Source organism: Hyla sarda, chromosome 7 (genome assembly GCF_029499605.1).
Source record: "Hyla sarda isolate aHylSar1 chromosome 7, aHylSar1.hap1, whole genome shotgun sequence".
Classification (NCBI taxonomy): domain Eukaryota; kingdom Metazoa; phylum Chordata; class Amphibia; order Anura; family Hylidae; genus Hyla; species Hyla sarda.
The window spans coordinates 55,012,627-55,036,429 of record NC_079195.1 but is presented as its reverse complement, the minus strand read 5'-3'; the positions used below and the strand labels follow the sequence as shown (position 1 = coordinate 55,036,429).

Below are 23,803 nucleotides of genomic sequence, written 5' to 3'. Positions count from 1 at the left end.
ACTGATTGACAATTTCACATGCTGTTGTTCAAATGGAACAGGCAACAGGTGGAAATTATAGGCAATTAGCAAGACACCTGCCAATAAAGGAGTGGTTATGCAGGTGGTGACCACAGACCACTTCTCAGTTCCTATGCTTCCTAGCTGATTTTTTGGTCACTTTTGAATGCTGGCAGTTTACTCTAGTAGTAGCATGAGACAATCTACAACCCACAAGTGGCTCAGGTAGTGCCGCTCCTCCAGGATGCCACATCAATGCAAGCTGTGGCAAGAAGATTTGCTCTGTCAGCGTAGTGTCCAGAGCATGGAGGCGCTACAAGGAGGCAGGCCAGTTCATCAGGAGACTTGAAGGAGGCCGTAGGAGGGCAACAACCCAGAAGCAGGACCACTGCCTCCGCCTTTGTGCAAGGAGGAGCAGGAGGAACACTGCCAGAGCCCTGCAAAATGACCTCCAGCAGGCCACAAGTGTTCATGTGTCCACTCAAACGGTCAGAAACAGACTCCATGAGGGTGGTATGAGGGCCCGAAGTCCACATGGGGGTTGCGCTTACCGCCCAACATCGTGCAGGATGTTTGGCATTTGCCAGATAACACCAAGATTGACAACTTTGCCACTGGCACCCAGTGCTCCACAGATGAAAGCAGGTTCACATTGAGCACATGTGAGACTTGACAGTCTGGAGACGCCGTAAAGAACGTTCTGCGGTCTACAACATCCTCCAGCATGACCGGTTTGGCGGTGGGTCAGTAATTGTGTGGGGTGGCATTTCTTGGGGGGGGGGGGCACACAGGCTACCTCTGGCAAGCACATGGAGGGCTGACTGCCATTAGGTACCCAGATATCCTCAGACCCCTTGTGAGACCATATGCTGGTGCGGTTGGCCCTGGGTTCCTCCTAATACGAGACCTCATGTGGCTGGAGTCAGCAGTTCCTGCAAGAGGAAGGCATTGATGCTATGGACTGGCCGCCCGTTCCTCAGACCTGAATCCTACTGATCACATCTGGGACATCATGTCTCACTCCATCCACCAACGCCACGTTGCACAACAGACTGTCCAGGAGTTGGGGGATACTTTAGTCGAAGTTAGTGATTCGATACGAACCTCACGGCTCGGAAGTTTACTTTAGCCTGCATAAAATTCAGCTTTCAGGTTCTTTGGTGGGCTGGAAAAGATTGATACAGTCCTAGGAGACTCTCTCCTAGGACTGTATCCACCTTTTCCAGCCCACCAGGGCACCTGAAAGCTGAATTTTATGCAGGCTAAAGTCAGCAAACGCAGAGCCGTGAGGTTCGTGACAAATCGAATCACTAACTTTGCTCATCTCTAGACATTACATCAAAGTTGGATCAGCCTGTAGTGTGATTTTCCACTTGGATTTTGAGTGTGACTCCATATCCAGACCTCCATGGGTTGATAAATTTGATTTCCATTGATCATTTTTGTGTGATTTTGTTGTCCGCACATTCAACTATGTAAAGACGAGTGTATTTCATACGATTAGTTCATTCATTCAGATCTAAGATGTGTTATCTTAGTGCTCCCTTTATTTTTATGAACAGTGTATATTGACCGACAACCTACATTGTGAGCCGAACACAGCTGCCTCACTCCTGTCAGGTATCCTTCATCAGGAACAATGACTCCCGCCTCACCCTGGATTGGTTCCACCATAAAAGCTGCTACATTGGGGTCCTGAAGTGCTCTCTAAATGGAGGGGGAAAAAAATAAATAAATAAGAAATAGGATTACAAGCCATGGTGGTTCACTTTATTTAATGTCATTCTAGAACAAATTAATATCTACACTCACATTCAGACAGTTCTAAGATTAATAGGCCTCAGTTCGGTCAGACTGCTGAAGCCCTTAGTAGTTAGGGATGCAGGAGTGCCTGGATGAGGAATAGGCAGAGTAGGACTGACTTGCCAACTAGTAGCCAAATAAAAAGCTTTGGTGCATACCTAGTACAAGTCTCATTACCAATGTAGGTTTTGTGCCCCACTGAGTCAATGCCTTTAGTGCAACTAAAGCAGGTAACAGCCAGGAGTCATTGTAGAAATTTAGGGACCTACACAGGGTGCTCCAGGGCTACAAAGGCTGTTCATGGCTATTACATGTGATTAGCAAATGTCAGTTATGACTAATTGAAAAAAGTCATTATTGGAACCATCAGAATATGGAATAAATTGTGTTTTTGTCCTTACAGCATGTACCTTCCTCAGATATGGACTTCCTGATGGCAGGGCAGTGGGAAGATGCACACAATCCCCTCAAAGGGGTACTCCGGTGGAAAACAGTTTTTTAACATCAACTGCTTCCAGAAAGTTAACACATTTGTAAATTACATATTTTAAAATCTTAATCCTTCCAGTACTTAGCTGCTGTATACTACAGAGGAAGTTTTATTTCTTTCTGGAATTTTTTCCTGTCTGACCACAATGCTCTCTGCTGGCACCTCTGTCCATGTCAGGAACTGTCCAGAGTACAAGCAAATCCCCATAGCAAACCTCTCCTGCTCCGGACAGTTCCTGACATAGGTGTCAGCAGAGAGCACTGTGGTCAGACTGAAGAGAAATGCAGAAAGTAAAACATCCTCTAGTATACAGCAGCTGATAAGTACTGGAAGGATTAAGATTTTTAAATTGAAGTAATTAAATCTGTAGTTTTGAGAAAGAAAAAAAAAATTCCCACCGGATTACCCCTTTAAACCAGTGTTTTTCAAACTGTATCTCCAGCTGTTGCAAAACTACAACTCCCAGCATGCCAGGGCATGCTGGGAGTTGTAGGTTTGCAATGACTAGCAGTGTTTTTTCAAACAATTTGCAGCTGTAAACCATTCTGCCAAAAGAATTGACATGTTCATTCTATCGGTGGTTGAATTTCTGTGGCAGAAGGTTCCACTGCTGACATTCCGTGGTGTGCACTGTGCAGCAGAACCTCGGACAATGAGACTCTGCTGCACCAGAATTCCTCCACCTCAGGAATTTCGCAGTGTGCGTGGACCCTAACAAGTGTTTACTCAGCGGCTGTGATGTCCTTGGTCCTATGTTTTTTTCCTATTTTGACCTTGTCAGTCACTTTGGCTTTTGTCATCCAAATATAACCCAAGGTAAGGTCTAGCACCTAAAATAACCTGAAGAGAGTTGTTTACCCCAAGTGTACCATACTATTCTTAGGGCAAGTCCACACATGGCAGACGCGGCATGCACAGCAAGTTACAGTGCAATGAAATGTATTACAGTGATCTCATGGAAGATCTCTGCACAGTTGCATGCAACATGATAAGACATGATAGGACATCAACTGGGATTTAAACACATGGATTACATATGTACAATGCCATGAATATTGCAATGCAATAGACACCACTATATTTTAATGCACAGACCATAATGGAACCCCAAGCACTGAAGCTGGATTCACACCACATTTTTGCACTACAGTTTCCTGTATCAGGCTTTTGATAAAAACTGATTCCTCAAAACCTGACTAAACTGTATCAAAAACGTGTTTACAAATTTTAATCTGTATATGGTTTGAAAAAGGTTGGGTTGCATCCGTTTTTCAAGAAAAACTATACATGTTTAACTTTTCACTCCATTAGGAATAAAGTTTCACTTGTTTGATTGAAATGCCAAGAAAAAATAAATGTGCAAAGTCAAAAACCGTATGGTGAAAAATGGATGGGACTGTAAGCACATATGGTTCCGTACTGTTCTCATTGATGCCCATGTATAAAAAAAAATAAATAAAAAACACTGTACAGGATGCAAGACAGACAATCTGATGCATTTTTTGACAGTTTTCAATGGAGAGTCAATGCATACGGTTCCGTACGGCTTTCAAATTGAAACATATACGGTAACTATTGCAAAAACGTTGTATGAACCCAACACCTTACATGTAGCAGACCTTAAAGACCTAACCCTTTGGCAATTTTACATGTTTACTAACAAATGACATTTAAGTTTTGGCTGGAAATGCTGTTTTATCGCTGTGCAAATATAAGGCAGGGCCAAAGATTTGCGCTATGCTGAATACATTTTGCTCAGCTGCATTTATGTTAAGATTTGGATTGAGTTTTAGAAACCCTACATAGTGTCCCACAGTCATTAACCCCCCCCCCATGGTAATCCTTTACAGCAGTGGTCTTCAACCTGCGGACCTCCAGATGTTTCAAAACTACAACTCTCAGCATGCCCGGACAGCCAACGGCTGTCCGGGCATGCTGGGAGTTGTAGTTTTGCAACATCTGGAGGTCCATAGGTTGAAGACCACTGCTTTACAGCATCCTATAGACCAGTGGTCTGCAAATTGTGCATCTCCAGCTGTTGCAAAAGTACAGTTGTTGGCCGTCTGGGCATGCTGGAAGCTGTGCTTTTGAAACAGCTGGAGAGCCACTGTTTGGAGATCACTGCTATAGACTGTGACCAACCCTCAAAAAGGAGATTCCATTATTTTGAAATAGCTTTCAGTGCCCTGATCACACACCTTTGTACAGTTTCTTGATACGCTCTTCCATTCTGGAGATTTGAGGGTTTGCCTGACAATTCAGGGAATCGTTTGGATGGGCATGAACTTTATTATAATAAAGGAAGCACATAGCAGGCGATGGGCGATACTATACAGTGGGGGGGGGGGGGGGTGCGCGCATTAGTTCTACACAGCCCTCAATGTACAACATTCACACCCCCAGACTGTATAATCCTATCCATCACCCGATGGTTACCCTCATTAAAATGAATTTTACATCCATCTGACCGATTCCCCGACCTAAACCATATCTTAGCCAATGGCTGTCCAGGTATACTGGGTGTCGTAGTTTTGCAACATTTGGAGGGCCGCTGATCTATTGTCTATGGGGTCCATCTGACTCTTCCAACAGATGTTGAGTAGGATTGGGAATGTTTGATTCTTCAGCTATAGAATGAGTATGAGCACCTTAAAGGGGTACTCTGTTCCAAACGCTGAGCAGCAAACTGTTCTGAACGCTGGAGTCAGGAGCTTGTGATGTCATAGCCCCGCCCCCTCAATGCAAGTCTATGGGAGGGGGTGTGATGGCTGTCACCCCCTCCCATAGACTTGCATTGAGGGGGCGGGGCTATGATGTCACTAGCTCCCGGCTCCAGCATTAGGAACAGTTTGTGCCAAACTGAGCAGCGGGGTACCCCTTTAAACCTAGGACAACATTTACACACTGATAATACAGTACAGCAATCCATACTAGGACAATCTATGGTGGAATGGCAACTCCTAGCATGTACTGGCAGCTGCAAGAGCTGAAATTTCATCCTGGCCAAAGATAATTTAGGAAGCTTTAATTCTATACATAGGATTCAGTATCATCAGGTTGACAGTATGGATACAATATCATGCACTTACCTCAAGAGAGGGTAGGTCATTGTAAGAAATTATCTTAAATCCTGGCATAAATGGTCCAAAACCTTCATAGCTTGAAGGATCTGTGGAGCTGGATATGGCAGACATTGTCCGTCCCCAGAAGTTACCAGCTATGGAGGAGAAACATGCATGATTTTACTTGCTGATTACAATAGAGACTATGGGGGAGATTTATCAAAAGCTGTGCAAAGGAAAAGTTGCCCATAGCAACCAGATTGCTTTTATTTTGCAGAGGCCATGTTAAAAATGAGAAGCAATCTGACTGGTTGCTATGGGCAACTGCGCAATTTTTCCTCTGGACAGGTTGATAAATCTCCCCTTATGAACATATGTGCAATGCTCTTCAATCTTTACTAAACTCTAAATTCGTGCAGAATTTCCACAAGGATATCCAGGTGGATTCAGCTTACAGCAGCCCCCTACTGAATCTGTGCTTAAGGGGGGGAAAAAACATTTTTTTTTTAAATCAACTGGTGTCAGAAAGTTACAGATTTGTAAAGTAAAAATTAAAATAAATCTTAATCCTTCCAGTACTTAGCTCATTTATATTACAGAGGTAGTTCTTTTCTTTTTGAATTTCCTTTCTGTCTGACCACAGTGCTCTCTGCTGACACCTCTGTCCATGTCAGGAACTTTCCAGAGCAGGAACAAATCCCCATAGCAAACCTCTCCTGCTCTGACAGTTCCTGACCTGGACAGAGGTGTCAGCAGAGAGCACTGGTCAGCCAGAAAGGAAATTCAAAAAGACAAATAGCTGCTGTATACTACAGAGAAAGTTAAGTACTGGATGTATTAAGATTTTTTAATAGAAATAATTTAAAAAAATCTAACTTTCTGGCACCAGTTGATTTAAAAGAAAAAAGTTTTACAGTGGAGTACACCTTTAATGTTCGCAGCAATCCGCATGGAAATGCTTGGAAGAAATTTCATAGTGTGCACAGGCTCAATCTTAATTTTAGATTTTTTTAGGAGCACTCTTCGTTTCAGGGTGCTGTACATAAGGGGTTAAAAAAAATATATATAACACAAGTGCAGTGTGGGGAGATCAAAACCTGTACAGAGGAAAAGTTGACCAGTTGCCCATAGCAACCAGATTGCCTTCATTTTTTTAAAAGGCCTCTGAAAAATGAAAGCAGCAATCTGGTTGCTATAGGCAACTCTGCCTCTGGACAGGTTTTGATAAATGTCCCCAATGAACGTGAAACAGTTAATGACAGACTAAGAGGGATAGGGCCCTGTCCGGAGGGCTTACTGTTTGTAAAAATCTATCCCCCTGATGCAGATCCCATTTTATACTCTGAACCAATAGTGTTTTCATGTAAAATATGGGAACACTAGTCTATCAGGGAATACTCTGGGTTGTAGTTTTGCAACAGCTGGGGACTCCCCGATTGCGAGAAACTGGTTTAGTGAATATCAGATTGACTGGGCTCTGAGTTTTCCTTTATAATTTGAAAAGAGGAAGGAATTGGCCAAATAGCACAGTCATGTGGGAAGCAAATCACTATTTTGCACTACTTGGTACAGTCAGATCCTTTACCTGCAAAGACGATCTGCGCTTTGTACTTGGGTACTCCTTTCACTGTATATGCCCATTTTCTTGCCAACTTGCAGGCAGTTTCTCCACCTTCGACTCCTAAAGGGGCAAAAGTTACAACAGATTCAAAACTGGTGCAAGGTTTCCTGGTCCCTCTTGACATGGACAGAAGGCCACATTTACCTGCTTCAACCAGTGGTTGGCTACACCCAGGGGCATACAGCAGCTGGGCCCCAAAACTATTAGGCAGAGTTCACACAACAAAACCCTCCAAAATTCCAAGGGTGGCACTAGAACTGCATGGGTTGCATTGTGTACCCATAGAATACAATGCATTTCTGAGCAGATCACCCTAAAGAATGTGTATACAAGAACAATGGGGGAGATTTATCAAAACCTGTGTAAATGGAGAGTGGAGCAGTTGCTCATAGCAACCAGATTGCAACTTTCATTTTCAAAGAGGCCTGTGAAAAATGAAAGATGCGATCCGATTGGTTGCTATGGACAACTGCACCACTACCTCTACACTGGTTTTGATAAATCCTCCACCAATATTGCCAGATCCACTGAGAAATGTATTATAGTCTATGGGGACGACAATACAGTCCACACTGTCCTAGCGCCACCCTTGGTATTTCATCTGGAGATTCCATGGTGTGAACCCGGCCTTATGTTTTATTTACAGTACTGGTGTAAGCATAAGTAAGCTTATGGGGGACCCACTAAGACGCATGCTGGGAGTTGTAGTTTTGAAACAGCTGGAAATCCACAGTTTGGAAATCACTGGTATACACCAAGTATGGCCTGTGTTCACACCTAGAGATGAGTGAACTTACAGTAAATTCGATTCGTCACAAACTTCTCGGCTCGGCAGTTGACGACTTTTCCTGCATAAATTAGTTCAGCTTTCAGGTGCTCCCGTGGGCTGGAAAAGGTGGATACAGTCCTAGGAAAGAGTCCTAGGACTGTATCCACCTTTTCCAGCCCACCGGAGCACCTGAAAGCTGAACTAATTTATGCAGGATAAGTCATCAACTGCCGAGCCGAGAAGTTCGTGACGAATCGAATTTACTGTAAGTTCGCTCATCTCTAGTGTCACCCATGACTGCAGAGAGGTACGGTATTCGGAAAGACCAACAAATTTCCGGTAAGGCAAATATTACTTTTATTTTACAACTATCTGTTTCGGGGGGAAAAAAAAAAAAAAAAGAAAAAAAAAATAAATAAATAACTTAAGGGGTTAATTGCATTGTAATGAATGAAGAAAGAGTTACACTACCACACAACCTGCGAACAGGTGTGGTACTGTTTTTTTTCAAAGAAATTACTGTTTATTCTTAGATAACATCCTTTTAGAGGCACTCAAAGACTAAGAGGGTGCAACAAAGTTTTAAAAATTGCAAAAACCCTGCAGTAGAGTCCACACAGATACAGCCAACTAAGCAATCTTGGCTCAGGTGACAAACTGCAATGCAGGAATCTATGGCAGAGTTTCCCAACCAGGGTGCCTCCAGCTGTGGCAAAACTACAACTCCCAGCATGCCCAGACAGCCTTCGGCTGTCCGGGCATGCTGGGAGTTGTAGTTTTGCAATGGCTATCTGGGCATGCTGGGAGTTGTAGTTTTGCAACAGCTGGAGGCACCCTGGTTGGGAAACACTTCTCTATGGTGTTGCAAATAGACATGAGCTTTGTATTCTAAACAGTTGAAGGGGTATTTTTCTCTACAGCCTTCGAGCCAATGATTCAAAATAATACTGTCTCATTTGCTTCTATTACCTTTGCGCCACGTCAACCCGTTTTCATGCAGGGGACCCAAACCCGGAAACGGTGCAAGAGTGCAAGTCTATTTTACTACTGTCTGCCCTTTCCCAGCATTCCATGCAAACAATGGCCCTCATTTACTATTGCAAACCAGACATGGGTTGTGCGCCAGAAATTCTGTCTGCACCAGATTTTGCGCCAGAATTGGAAAAACCCAGACCAACTTCATTTTGCTAAGAAAACCCGAAAAAGGGGTGTGGCCGTCGGGAAAAGGGTGTGTGGTCTCCGAAATGGGGAGTGTTCCTGACATTTTCACAAAAACCCCAACATATCTACTAAGGTTTCCACAGAAAATGTGGTGGATTTCAGCTGAGGAAAACCAGACAAATCAGAGCAGGTGAGTAAAATGTAGGGAAAGTGGAAAATGTAGGGAAACCTAAGTAAATACCGTGGGGGAAAAAATGTAGGGAATTAAAACGCACAAAGAAAACTACACAACACTCAGTAAATGAGGGCCAATATATCATAAGTCCCATGGTCTCACGGCTATGCTGCAGTGGGTGGGTAAATTGCATTACTTCAGTAAGTACCTTCCACCCTGCAATCCAACCACTCACTGCAGTATAACCCTGCGCCCTGAGACCATGTGACTGATGACATTGGGGAGAGATCAAAACTTGTCCAGAGGGAAAGTTACTGAGTTGCCTATAGCAACCAGATCGTTTATTTCATTTTTGAAAAGGCCGGTGAAAGACTCAGATTGGTTGCTATAGGCAACTCCGCAACTTTTCCTCTACACAGGTATTAGGGCTGCACAACATCGCATAAGGAATCAAATCGCGACTTTAGCTTTTTGCGATAGTGATACGGCCCCCTGGGAAAACATGCGATTATCATGCTCAGTCCAGCTCCCAGAGCAGGTAAAAAAAACGATTTAAATACTGAAAGTCAGTGTTTCCCCAACCAGGGTGCCTCCAGTTGTGGCAAAACTAAAACTCCCTGTTGCTGGGCGTAGTTTCACAACAGCTGGAGGCACCCTGGTAGAGAAACACTGGAGCTAAGTAAAAGGGCACAGGGAGAAAAATAAAAACCTTCTGCTCACCTCCTCCCGTTCCCTGCAGATGCCGTTTCCCTCCTCTTCCCCATACAAGCAGTAGGACCTTTCCCTTTTCAGCTTATCACTCGCCGCAGCTGTGTCACATGTCAAGCCACTGATTGGCTGATGGGGAAAGGTCTTTTTAAGCTGCAAACACACGGTTTCCCAGATCCCGCTGAAGATTTGAAAACCATCCGGGAAACCCAGTGTATTTGCTGCAGTGCAAAAAGCTACCTACAGGGGGAGAATGTGACGGGGGAGAAAGAATGTGATATGGGGGAGAATGAATGTGACAAGGGAGGGGGGGGGTGACATGGGGAAGAGAATGTAACAGGGGGGATAGAAATGGGGGAAGATGTGAAATAGGCAGTGGGCATAAAATAGGTGGATTTCACCATTTATTATATCGCATTGCATATTGAAATCGCATTATTTAGGCCCATAATCGCACATTCCCCATATTGTGCAGCCCTAACAGGCATTGATAAATCCCCTATTGTCTCTGGCCACATTGAATGCTGGGAAAGAGACAACAGTAAAATGGAGACTGACTACTGCACTTCCTGAAAACAGGACAAAGCTGAGCATGAAGGTAATAGAAGCAGATTACATTGTATTAAAACTCTGCATCATGGGCTCAAAGCCTGAAGAAAATAAAATCCTGGAGTAGCCTTTAAATACAGTATATAATGCACGTGTATGACTAAGGCAGGGCAGAAATTGGGGGTTACAAGTGCCAGAACAGTCTAATGACCACCCCCAACAAAATAGTAAGGTACAAGACCTACATTATGGCCCAGATTTATCAAAGAATGTCTACAGTAGAGCCAATTTCCCCCATGTTTATTTGGGTGGTGGGCTTCTTATTTATCAAGGTGCAGCAGGATGATGAATTTTGTGCAGCTCTGCTGTGGTGGGAAAAGCTCTACCACATACACTTTTTCTAGACGCTTGTGAGGGAGGGGAGTAGACACTTTCCTGGGTCCTGAATTTAGCAGGTTAGGTGTATTTACTTTCAGAGCTGCCGGGACATTTTTATTTGCATTTTAGACGCTACAATCAAATTTGATTGCGATGTCTAAGGGGTTAAAGCCAGGCATCACAGTGATCGGCGATGTCTGGCATTAGAGATGGGTCCTGGTGGCAGATAGCCGCCAGCACCACCCAGCTATGACCTGCACTCAGCTCCAGAGCACATGTCAGAAGGGAGTGGGACGCTGTCGCCCACAAGAGGTTAACGGTTGAATTGCAGAAGGTAGAAATTATTCTCATGCCTACTGGTAGGTGGTGAAGCTTTGTGCCTAAAAAAAAAAAAGTACCTTTGCACGCAAAATAGCGACTTGACAAAAGTCGCAAGTGGTAAATACGTGACCACTGCATGGTCAAAAAGAAAAAGTTCTATGTATAGGCAAAACAAGTGAAACTGTCTATATCAAAAGGTGCATAAAAAGTAAAAAAATATGCTGCTTGTGCCTGAACTGCGCTAAACCATAGACAAAAAAAATGCAATGATAAATCTCCCCCTATGTACATATTTCAGAATACAATGATAACCAGGAATATGCAGCCGGACCATGTTCGGGTCAGGGCACAGCAGTTGTATAACAGTCTTCGATCCCTTGTATTCTTACCCGAGTTCATTGGTAATACTTTGTTATAGTTGAACAGCTTTGTGATACACTCCTCATATTCTCCCAGGACGTCGTTGTAGAAGGCTCTGGAGGTGAGGGTGAGCTTATCCGCCTGAGACTTTAGAGCGGCGACTATTTTGGGATGACAATGTCCCTGGTTTACTGCACTGTATGCGCTTAAGAAGTCAAAGTATCTTCTGCCTTCCACGTCCCATACGTAGACACCTGGAAATTGAGGAACAGGTTTAGATAAATACATTGACCTATAGCAGACCTTGCCCACTTTGTACATGGACCTGAGATGGCTGCACATATACACACACAGGCATGCTGGGAGTTGTAGTTTTGAAACAGCTGGAAATCCACAGTTTGGAAATCACTGGTATATACCAAGTATGGCCGGTGTTCACACCTAGAGATGAGCGAACTTACAGTAAATTCTATTCGTCACAAACTTCTCGGCAGTTGATGACTTTTCCTGTATAAATTAGTTCAGCTTTCAGGTGCTCCCATGGGCTGGAAAAGGTGGATACATTCCTAGGAGACTTTCCTAGGAATGTATCCACCTTGTCCAGCCCACTGGAGCACCTGAAGGCTGAACTAATTTATGCAGGAAAAGTCAGCAACCGCCGAGCTGAGAAGTTTGTGACGAATCGAATTTACTGCAAGTTCGCTCATCTCTATTCACACCTATCAGTTTTCATTGATCTATGTAGTTTAACTACAGAGTATCTCAAAAATGATACTATAGGGCAGCACAGTGGGTCCTGGGTTCAAATCCCACCAAGGACAACATCTGCAAAGCATTTGTATGTTCTCCCATGTTTGAGTTGATTTCCTTTACTCCAAAAACATACTAATATTTGAATTTGAAAATTAGATTGTAAGCCCCAATAGGGACAGGGACCAAATGGAGTCATGTACAGCACTGCGGAATATGCCAACCTTATTTAAAATGGAATTTTTAATTATTGTTATTTGTACCACCACCAGCTGTAGTATCCGTCCTACAATAAATCTATAAAAGCCTAAGAGAGAAAAAGGTTGCAATGCTACCGTCATTTTCTTTATTTTTCATAAACCATGATGACCCATGCAAGCAGCAAATAGACATCCTGCACCCTGTTCTGTATCAGACCCCAAAGGTACTCGAGTGCCGCCATATGGAGCGCCAGAACACTCCGCTAGAAGCAATGCCTCTGGTAGAAGATACCTACAAAACTGCATAGGTTTTAGTAGCTAATGGATGTGAATTTAACATCATATAGTACATCAGATACATCCAGGTTTAAAAATAAGGCATTCAAGTAGTGTCGTGGTAATATTTAGTTGTGATCCCTATAGTTGGGGACCAAACATTTGTGTGCATCCATATTTGTGATAGTAGAGATGAGCGAACTTACAGTAAATTTGATTCGTCACGAACTTCTCGGCTCGGCAGTTGAGGACTTTTCCTGCATAAATGAGTTCAGCTTTCAGGTGCTCCCGTGGGCTGGAAAAGGTGGATACATTCCTAGGAGATTCTTTCCAAGGACTGTATCCACCTTTTCCAGCCCACTGGTGCACCGGAAAGCTGAACTAATTTATGCAGGATAAGTCATCAACTGCCGAGCCGAGAAGTTCGTGACGAATCGAATTTACTGTAAGTTCACTCATCTCTAGTGAGTACCCTTTTGACAAGGCAGGGAGAAATAAGTGTGTGAGTGTATATATTATAGACACACTGGGGGACATGTATCAAAGATTTTACCCCTGTTTTGTGTGTATTTTTTGCGCAAAATTTTGCTCAAGCCCTTTTTTGCGCACGTTTTGGTAGAGCATGCCCTCCAGATGTGGCCAAATCAGGGTACCTTGGAGTGACATCTATAGTACACATGGATTTATTAACTGCGTACTTTTCCTTTACACCAAATATTTTGCCACAAGAGCTGTTTTTTTTTTGCACAAATATAAGCCATCTTGAACTTAACGTAGCAAGATGCTCTAAATCATTGATTCTATTTTCCAAAGAGTGGATTTTGGGATGAGCGAACTTACAGTAAATTCGATTCGTCACAAACTTCTCGGCTCGGCAGTTGATGACTTATCCTGCATAAATTAATTCAGCTTTCAGGTGCTCCCGTGGGCTGGAAAAGGTGGATACAGTCCTAGGAGACTCTTTCCTAGGACTGTATCCACCTTTTCCAGCCCAACGGAGCACCTGAAGGCTGAACTAATTTATGCAGGATAAGTCATCAACTGCCGAGCCGAGAAGTTTGTGACGAATCGAATTTACTGTAGGTTCGCTCATCTCGCTCATCTCTAAGTGGATTGAGGAGATTACTATATTTACCTGCAATTTATGAAGCTCATTGCGCTTGATTGATAAATTTAAGCGCTTCTGCGCATAATTTAGAATTCGGGAAAAGGGGTAAACTGCTTCTACTGTACACAATGATACATGTCCCCCACTATGTATACCAGTGAGCTTCAACCTGCGGACCTCCAGATGTTGCAAAACTACAACTCCCAGCATGCCCGGACAGCCGTTGGCTGTCCGGGCATGCTGGGAGTTGTAGTTTTGCAACATCTGGAGGTCCGCAGGTTGAAGACCACTGATGTATACTATACACATTACACACACTAGAAGGATATCTTGTTTAAGACGTTGCTTGCAATCAAAATACAAGAACCATCTGGAGCCGATTAAACGTTAGGCAGCAAACAAGAGACCCTTTTGAAAGGAAAGGAACAAAAGGGACCGGGGACTAAGTGAAAATACGATTTAAGGATGCATGCACTTTATATAATACATAAAACTACCAGATCAGTAGAAAAGATATAAGATGTATAAGAGACTTGAACAAACCTTTCCCTCTTTCCAGGGCCACCGGTAGAGGGTGGTAGTTGTGGGCCCCATACTTTGCTTCTCTGTCATAGACATAATCCGAGGTGAGCACCTCCTCCACGTTGCTCTGTGTCGCGGCCGGTCCTGCCGAGCTCATGGAAGCCTTCAGGTTGTTGTACAGTGCACCCACGGTGCGTCTCTGGACGAGCTTGGAAAACATTGTGAAAAAAATGCAAGAAGATCCTAGATAAAGAATGGAAATAGTCAGGAGAGAGCACCAGGTGCACCTGCAGCACGACGAGATGTCACCCAGATATCGGAGCCTATATATATCCAGCCTAAACCCGATCGATATTCGGCTCCGCAGAGCACTCCGTGCCAAATAACCAACTTCCAGTGGAGCGCAAAGATGACCATGAAAACACACCCAACACCACGTAGATAGACTCGCTGGGTCAACACTCCACCTCAGAGCAGACTGACTTTAAAAAAAGGGATGATGAAAATCTGTCAGGTTTTGCAACTTTTATTCTAAGATCAGCAGTTTTATCTGACCCTGGGGTGTTTGCTCCAAAGATAAAGCCTATGCGAAGGTCCGCACAGTCATTTTACCATACAGCCACCCTTCATCTGTGGTGATGTTTCGCTGGTTTGTGTAATAGGTGTAGCAGAGTTGAAGCCGTCATTTAAATGGGCACTGCCCGATCCAAACACATTTTATGTTGTATATATTTTATTTAAAAAATTAAATAAAAAAAAAATCAAACAAACGACTAGGGGTCCACATACCATCCAGAACATAATCCTGTCCGGCTGCAGAATCATCTTTGTTCCAGCTGAAGCACAGGCTGGTACAAAGTCCAGGAAGTGAGGGCAGGATCAGCAATCCTCTGTGCTCACTCCTGTCCTATCAGACTGCAGCATAAAAACAGGAGGGGATTACAGAGAAGCCTGCTGAGATTGGATGAAGAGACCAAGTACAGCAGACTCAGGGAGGAAGTGAATGCATGGTGAATGAGGGCAGGCTTAGCGCTTGCCTCGACCACGCCCTTTTCTGAGCAGTGAATGTCAGAATGAGCAGCAGAACATAGCCATTTGTGAGCCAGATACAAGACAGACATGAAAACATCTGCACAACCTAGTGATTAACATAGAAGTATATTATTTTTTCTGTGATATGACAGGTACGCTTTAAAAAGGGGTACTCCCGTGGAAAACTTTTTAACTCAACTGGTGCCAGAAAGTTAAGATTTGTAAATTACTTCTATTAAAAAAATCGTAGTCCTTCCAGTACTTTTTAGGGGCTGTATACTACAGAGGAAATGCTTTTACTTTTTAGATTTTTCTGATGTCATGACGACAGTGCTCTCTGCTGACCATTTTAGGAACTGTCCAGAGCAGGAGAAAATCCCCATAGCAAACATATGCTGCTCTGGACAGTTCCTAAAATGGACAGAGATGTAAGCAGAGAGCACGGTGGTCATGACATCAGAAAAACCTAAAAAGTAAATAATTTCCTCTGTAGTATACAGCCCAAAAAGTACTGAAAGGATTAAGATTTTTTTTAATAGAAATAATTTACAAGTCTGTTTAACTTTCTGGCACCAGTTGATTTAAAAAAATAATAATTAAAAAAATAAGTTTTCCACAGGAGTACCCCTTTAACATTTGGAATTGCGCCATTCGTGAACTGCCAACTGCATTAAAGGAAAGGGGGGTTTAGAACCACAGAACTTAAGAGGAGCAGAGCCGGACAACAGACACTGTTCTGCTACATCTGCCTTTTCTTATGAAAATTAAAGGGGTATTCCAGGCAAAAAAATATTTTTTATATATCAACTGGGTCCGGAAAGTTAAACAGATTTGTAAATTACTTCTATTAATAAATTAATAAATCTTAATCCTTCCAATAGTTATTAGCTTCTGAAGTTGAGTTGTTTTCTGTCTAACTGCTCAACGATGATGTCACGTCCCGGGAGCTGTGCATGATGGGAAAATATCCCCATAGGAGCTGCACAGCTCCTGGGACATGAGTCATCAGAAAGCAGTTAGACAGAAAACCAGCAACTCAACTTCAGAAGCTAATAACTATTGGAAGGATTAAGATTTTTTCATAGAAGTAATTTACAAATCTGTTTAACTTTCCGGACCCAGTTGATATATAAAAAAAAGTTTTGGCCTGGAATACCCCTTTAAGTTACCTTTTAGCCGAGGCAAGCGCTCCGAAATCTGCAGAAAAGATTTCCTCATTCAGTATCTAGATGGTCACACCCAGTAAGTCATTTCCTTTTAAGTGACTTTCCAAGACGATTGTGAAAAACTTCCGGTCGAGGTCAAGTCTCCGCAGGTTAGAATTAACATTTTATATAGGTCTTCAACCTATTGCTCTCCAGCTGTTGCAAAACTACAACTCCCAGCTTGCCCGGACAGCCGAAGGCTGTCCGGGCATGCTGTGAGTTGTAGTTTTGCAACAGCTGGAGGCACCTGCTATAAAAAATGCAAAGAAGGACACTGCACAACAACTAAAAATTGAGTAGTCCAGAAGAGAAAAGGTTTGGAATAGAGATTTGCTTCTATTCTGGACAGTTCCTGACATGCACAGAGGTGGCAGCAGAGAGCACTGTGGTCAGGCTGGAAAGAACTACACAACTTCCTCTGGAGCATGCAGCAGCAGAAATACTGTAAGGATTAAGATTTTTAAATAAAAATAAATAAAAAAAAAGTGATTTACAAATCTGTAACTTTCTGGCACCAGATTATTGGACATTTTTCCCCCTCTCTGGAGTACCCCTTTAAAGTCTGATGCCAAGTTTTTTGCATTAGTGACACTGCCCATTTAATCTTGTGGAAAACATACAAACCCGCTGCTGGATCCTTGCCGTGCAGTGTATATATTCCTTGGCAGGCAGACAACACAAGCACAACAACAACGCCGTGATTCAGATTGGACAAAAAAACGCCACAACCCCCCGATACACCTTCAAAGTGTCACGAAGGGTCAGAAATGCACAACATCTAAAGAATGTGCCGGAGTAACCTAAACCGAGCAATATGCAAGTCCCCAAACTAGTAGTATAGGCTTGCATCAGCTTGTCCCAATAGCTGTCGAGCAAACACTTAACACTTTGATGCCCGAGCTTAGCGTTCAATGAGTTCTAAATGGCGTGAAGAGTGTTAACCGCTGTCAGACACCTCTGGTGGCAGCATAAAGGGGTTTCTACCGAAAACAGCACCACATCTGTCCCCAGGTTCTGTGTAATATCTTAGCTCTGTTCTATTGAAGAAAGGTGCCAACTTGTAATACCACACACAACCTGAAGACAGGTGTGGCGCTGCTTCTGAAAGAAATTAGCTAAGAAATTAGATTGGATCTTCAATTCCTGGATAACCCATTGATAAAAGGATCATTTGGGAAGAGCATGCACCTTACGGAATAAAATCTGTCAGTGGCCTCTATCACAGTATCCCTTTAAAAACTGGCCAAAAAACACCAGTAAAATGAAAATGCAGTAAACCAGAAGGGGTCTGTCCAGCTCTGTGGCAGTCCTGCAGAAGACAAGAGAGAACACTTTCCTAACAAATGGCATGATATACTATAATCATCGCTAGTAGAACATATCTACCACACCACGTCTGTATCCCAATGAGCCTCTAAAAAAAAAAAAACATATAATGGCATTTCCACCCATATACCAATTTGAGGAAAGTTGTGTCTCCAGCTGTAACCAGCTTAGCTGATGGCTATTTGCAAAGTCATAAAATCATGATTTCCTTCTAAGCTCAAGAACCTCAGAAGGGGTCCTGAGCTCCAGAATGCTTGCACCAACCTTCATGACTGATATACAGGTTTTGGCTTTCAGGAATGAGGCTTGTACATCAATCATGCATAGATGTGTAAGGGGTGGGGAGGGAGCAGGCATGCATGCTGCAGTTCATTACAGCCTCTACAACTTGGAAACATGATTTTATAACTTTGCTAAACAGCCATAAGCTAAGAGACTGCTACTAATTAGTTTCTCTCCTTATTGGCTACATGTTCATGTCTGTAGCTCTGAGCATGATAGATGAAAAAGCACTAATAAAGTGGGTCGGCTGGAAAAACTAATTTTAGAATGCGTAAAACTTAAAAAGGTGTACTCCACCGGAAAATATTTTATATAAGATGACTGCTCGTGGGGATTCCAAAACTGGGGACCCCATTCGATCTCCGCTGCAGCACCCCAGTCATCCAGTGCACGGAGCGGACTCTGCTCTGTGCTGGGCGAGTAGCAACTACAGCCGCTACACCCCCTCTATTCATGTCTATAGGAGGAGACATGACTGCTACACACTAGTCATCATGCCCCCTCTCAGACATGAATGGAAGGGACATGACGTCATGAACACGGAAGCGCCAAACTTCTGTGTTCTGGATGCCACCACTACCGGCTCGGAGATCCCAGCAGCGGGAACGCCGTGATCAGACCTCTTATCCCCCCCAAGATCCTTTGGATAGGGGATAAGATGTTTTTCAGTGGAGCACCCCTTTAAGAGCATTTTCAGCCTCACCTGTTCTATCAGTTAGCTGATCCCTGCATATTAAACACCTGCATATTGCACAAATATTGACTGGGCTTATAAAGGGGTACAAAGTGGCACCGGCCCGGAAGAGACATGGGCAGTCCATGCCAGCGACAATTCTTTTATTTTTGTTATCCGAGGACCAGTATAAAAATAGAATTCGGTGTGCAGCCAATCATTATGCATAGATAGGGTACGTGTGTTTTGTCAATTGTGAGTCCAGAGAAGTTTTTTAGTGATAATTCACATTAGCAGGTTTATAGGGGTACTCCGGTGAAAATTTTAATTTTTTTTTAAAACTGATGCCAGAAAGTTAGATTTGTAAATGACTTCTAAAAAAAAAAAAAAAAAAAACTTTTATCCTTCCAGTACTTATTAGCTGCTGTATACTACAGAGGAAATTCTTCTCTTTTTGAATTTCCTTTTTGTCTTGTCCACAGTGCTCTCTGCTGACACCTCTGTCCATTTTAAGACCTGTCCAGAGTAGGAGAAAAAAATCCCCATAGCAAACCTATGCTGCTCTGGACAGTTCCTAAAATGGACTGAGATGTCAGCAGAGAGCATGTGGACAGACAAAAGTAATCCAAAAAGAAATCCAAACACTAATAAGTACTGAAAGGATTAAGATAGAAGTAATTTACAAATCTGTTTAACTTTTTGGCACCAGTTAAAAAATAAAATAAAAAAAAAAAGGTTTACCACCGAACCACCACTTTATGCAGACCCTTTTGGGGACCTACATTTTAGGCATATCTACTACAGGCTTTGAGATCCTGCCAGTACCCTCTAGAACAGTGTTTCCCCAACCAGTGTGCCTCCAGCTGTTGCAAAACGACAACTCCCAGCATGCCCGGACAGCCGAAGGCTGTCCGGGCATGCTGGGAGTTGTCGTTTTGCAACAGCTGGAGGCACACTGGTTGGGGAAACACTGTTCTAGAAGATAATTTGCCAGACTGACTACTATCAGTATACATCCTAGCCTTGATGCCAATGCCATTGATGCCCATCCTGCCAAGAAGCCAGCAAAGGCAGGCATTTCCCCAAGCCAGGAATGGCGCTGATCTCCTCAATATTGTTTGCAGAGTTATCTGCTCAGTCTATTTGCATTGCTCTTTATTACGTATGTGCACTACAGATTGCAAAACCAGCCAGATTAGAGGTATTACGTGTGCCACCCCCCGGCCTCTCCTCCGGGCACTCCTCCGCACAGTAACCAGTCATCTTACAGCCCTCCACACACCCACCCGACAGGCTCTACCTTGAACTTTCCAATGGGAAAGTCCTAATAGACATTATAACTCCCTGAAGTTCACCGAGTTGCTGCCAGAAATCCCAAAGCATTGAGTCAGCCAAAGTAAATTACAGTACGTGGCACCAGAGCCTGTATGGGGGGAACATGAGAACCTAGCATACAGAGGTGCCAGTGTCTGAGATTACCCTGTTTTATGACAAGACGCATTACATTTTAATTAACATACAATGGGTGGAAGTGTTCGGGCAAGCAAAGAATCCAGTGACTCAGACAGACATGGCGTCACAGCTGTCCCTGGCGTCTGAGGAGTCATTTTTTATGTACGTGGTTATAACTATTAAACCTTATTAGACAGTAACGTACTAACATGTTAGCCTCCGTTTACTTCTCATTTCTGCTCACTGGGGCTGCCATCCAACTTTCCCAGAGCCCTGAATGGCGATCCTGCCCACTGTTGCAAGTGTCCCAGTACCGGTCGTGTGGCTAAAAAAAAACTTTAACAGCCTAAATCTGTGTGGGGTACAGCGAGTTCATCACCTGTTTTTTTTGGACATTACTGAGATCTCAAAGCTGTGTAAGGGTTAACAATTTGCATACAGTATCAGAGGAGTGACTCGTTGGTCAAATGACATTCCCTAGATAAGCTTTTTATACAGAAGTTTAAAAAAAAAGTGGGAAGAGTCTTGAATCCAATGCCCTCTCCCCAGAGGGATAAACCCAAAGACCAGGGAGTTGTAGTCTGACTTGCAATCTCTCCTAGGGCCAGTTAAAAAGGGTACTCCAGAGGGGAAAAAAAATAAAAATAAAAAAACTACTACAAATCAGCTGGTGACAGAAAGTTAGATTTGTAAATGACTTCCATTTCTAAATCTTAAGCCTTCTAGTACCTATCAGCTGCTGTATACTACAGAGGAAGTTGTGTAGTTCTTTCTACTCTAACCACAGTGCTCTCTGCTGCCACATCTGTCCATGTCAAGAACTGCCCAGAGCACAAAAGTCCTCAAACTTCTCCTGCTCCAGACAGTTCCTCACACAGACAGAGATGTCAGTAGAGAGCAGTGTGGTCAGACTGGAAAGAACTACACAACTTCCTCTGTAGTATAAAATACATGTATGCTTGTCCGAGCAGAGCATGTATGTGTATATAGGTGATCAGAAGAGACTGCTAACAGCTAACTAAAGTGTATAGCTAGAATTAGACCTGCAACCACAATAAGTCCTCACTAAAGCTCGCCATATACACTATGCAGAAGGAGTGCAGGAAAAGACCTTTGTATCCCGGTGCTGCCAACTCAGTTTTATTGAAGAAAAAAAATTATAATGTAACAGGTTATGATTTTTGAGGGGAAACTCTTCAGATCTAGAATACATTCATATTGATCGGAAGAGGGAGTTCCTTTTATTTAATTTGTCAATAAAACGGTCCTGCTATGGACTTTAAAAAAAAAAATTCCACCAGAGTACCCCTTTAACATGGAACTGGAGTGAGACCCAAGATTCTTTTTTAAATCAACTGCCTCCAGAAAGTTAACAGAATTGTAAATTACTTCTATTTACAAAGCTTAATCCTTCCAGTACTTAGCTGCTGTATGCTTCACATGATCTCTTTTCACTTTACATTTTTCTGTCTGACCATAGTGCTCTCTGCTGACACCTGTCCATGTCAGGAACTGTCCAGAGCAGGAGAAAATCCCCATAGCAAACTTATACTATTCTGGACAGTTCCTGACATGGACAGAGGTGTCAGCAGAGAGCACTGTGGTCAGACAAAAGAAATTCAAAAAGAAAAACAACTTCCTCTGAGCATACAGCAGCTGATAAGTACTGGAAGGATTAAGATTTTTAAATAAAAGTAAATCACACATCTAACTTTCTGGCACCATTTGACCAGTGACCAGTTAAAACAAATATAATTGTTTTCCACCGGAATACCCCTTTAAGAGTTGGTAGAGCCGGGGATGCAAAGATCTTATTCTACACTCCTTCTGCATATTCTGCCTAGACTGACTCCTCTGCAGCAGAGTCCAATTATTTTCAAAGGGGATTCCGCTGCTCTGTGCACACGGCGCATTTTCAGCTGCAAAAATTCAGATTCTAGCCTTGGCAAAAAATAAAAAACACACCAAAACCCATTTTTCTGTGGCATCCGCTCTGTAATGCTGTCTATAGTAACATTTCTGAGTGGTCCTAGCGTAGACGTTCTGCCGTGTGAGCATAGCCCGAGGACATCATCAATGCACCGTAGCCTCTAATCCTGTGCGCTGCAGGTCGTGTCTTTACCCACATATTCTCCCTATTCCTGTTTACAGTTACAATCTTATAAATGGCTTAGAAGTAGTCCTGCTTGTTGCCATAGCAACCTTGTGATCAGTTTTAGGCATTTTCCATTAGATTTTTAAAACCCAGGCTAAAAAAATATAACAAAAAAATATAAAGCCTATTGGTTTGAATACACTCCCACTACAAACCAACCCCAAACGTTCAACATTTCCCAGTATATTCAACTGAAACCGGAACCAATATCACCCAAGCCACTAAAAAAATAATAATAATTATTAGCAGATGTGTCTCCTTCTCTTCCCCTTGTCCACAGCTCAGTCTATGTTGCAAACCACTGCTCCACTCTAGGAGATTGTATGGCTGGTGTATTGGGGGTGGTGGTCTGTAACCTAGACAAGGAGCTGTCAACAAGGGGAGGAAAGAAGCAGGAATCTCAGGAGAAAGAAAATGTTATAAATTAAATTTTTTTTTTTCAAAAAGTTAAGTTTGACTACATTAGTTGAGATGGGAATACCCCTTTAGACCCTGAAGAGACATATGAAGCAAGAATAACCAAAAAACTCCATGAGGGTCTCAGGACACATCACAGTAGCCGTACAATGTAATGTCATTTTGTCACAGATGAACCCAAAACAACTTCCAGATATGCAAGCCCTCCTACAGTCGGGGGGGGGGGGGCAGCCTAGGTTTGTGCAGTGTGCCTCCAGCTGTTGCAAAAGTACAACTCCCAGCATGCCCAGACAGCCTTTGGCTGTCTGGGCATGCTGGGAGTTGTACTTTTGCAACAGCTGGAGGCACAGTGCTTGGAAAACACTGACTTACACAATAAAAAAAAATGGCAAAGACAAACATTTACTAGCTGGTAGGAAGCTACAGAATCACGCTAGGACTTGCTGGTCTGTAATAACTGCATTATGTATTTTTTTATATAGAGCCGAGGAACATGTTCTAGAATCACCCAAAGTGCAAAACGTTTACACAAAAAAATAAAAATAAAAAAATAAAAAAGTGCACAAAAGGATGCGGTCTATCACAAGCCCTTCTACAGGAGAGAGCACCCCCCCCCCCCCCCCCCCCCCCAGCAAACCTTACCCTTCGCCTCCTGACGAAAAGGTACCTGCGAGGTTCCAGGTTGTGTGCGTAATGTATTCAATATGCAGGAAGAGCCAAAGAGCCACGTCCCTGCCCATAGCCTGGCACCAAGCCACACGTGTGCCACCTACAGGCCCTTCTGCCTTTTATCAGGGAGAGAAGAAGATCCCAGGCTATAGATAGGGAGGAAAGCAGACACTAAGGGTACATTAAGATGAGCGGATTTACGTTGCGGATCCGCCGCTGAAGGACCCCTGTATGCTGCCTTTACATGTGCCTGCTCAGAGCGGCAATACGTGAAGCGATGTGCGAGTCGCCGGGCATGCGCAGTGTACACACACACACACATCGCCGCCGCAGAGAGCT

The 23,803-nt window shown here is 43.3% G+C and overlaps 1 protein-coding gene across 1 annotated transcript in view; it reads right to left on the bottom strand.

Annotated features, from left to right (window-relative positions):
- OAT (ornithine aminotransferase) overlaps positions 1 to 23,803 on the bottom strand; it is a 31,940-nt gene that overhangs the window by 6,368 nt on the left and 1,769 nt on the right. The window contains exons 2-6 of the mRNA XM_056529554.1: positions 14,275 to 14,496; positions 11,427 to 11,651; positions 6,941 to 7,036; positions 5,383 to 5,510; positions 1,585 to 1,707 (exon numbers count right to left, since the gene is read on the bottom strand). Coding sequence (XP_056385529.1) covers positions 1,585 to 1,707; positions 5,383 to 5,510; positions 6,941 to 7,036; positions 11,427 to 11,651; positions 14,275 to 14,473 — 771 coding nt within the window. The 5' untranslated portion in view covers positions 14,474 to 14,496. The remainder of the gene's footprint in view (positions 1 to 1,584; positions 1,708 to 5,382; positions 5,511 to 6,940; positions 7,037 to 11,426; positions 11,652 to 14,274; positions 14,497 to 23,803) is intronic.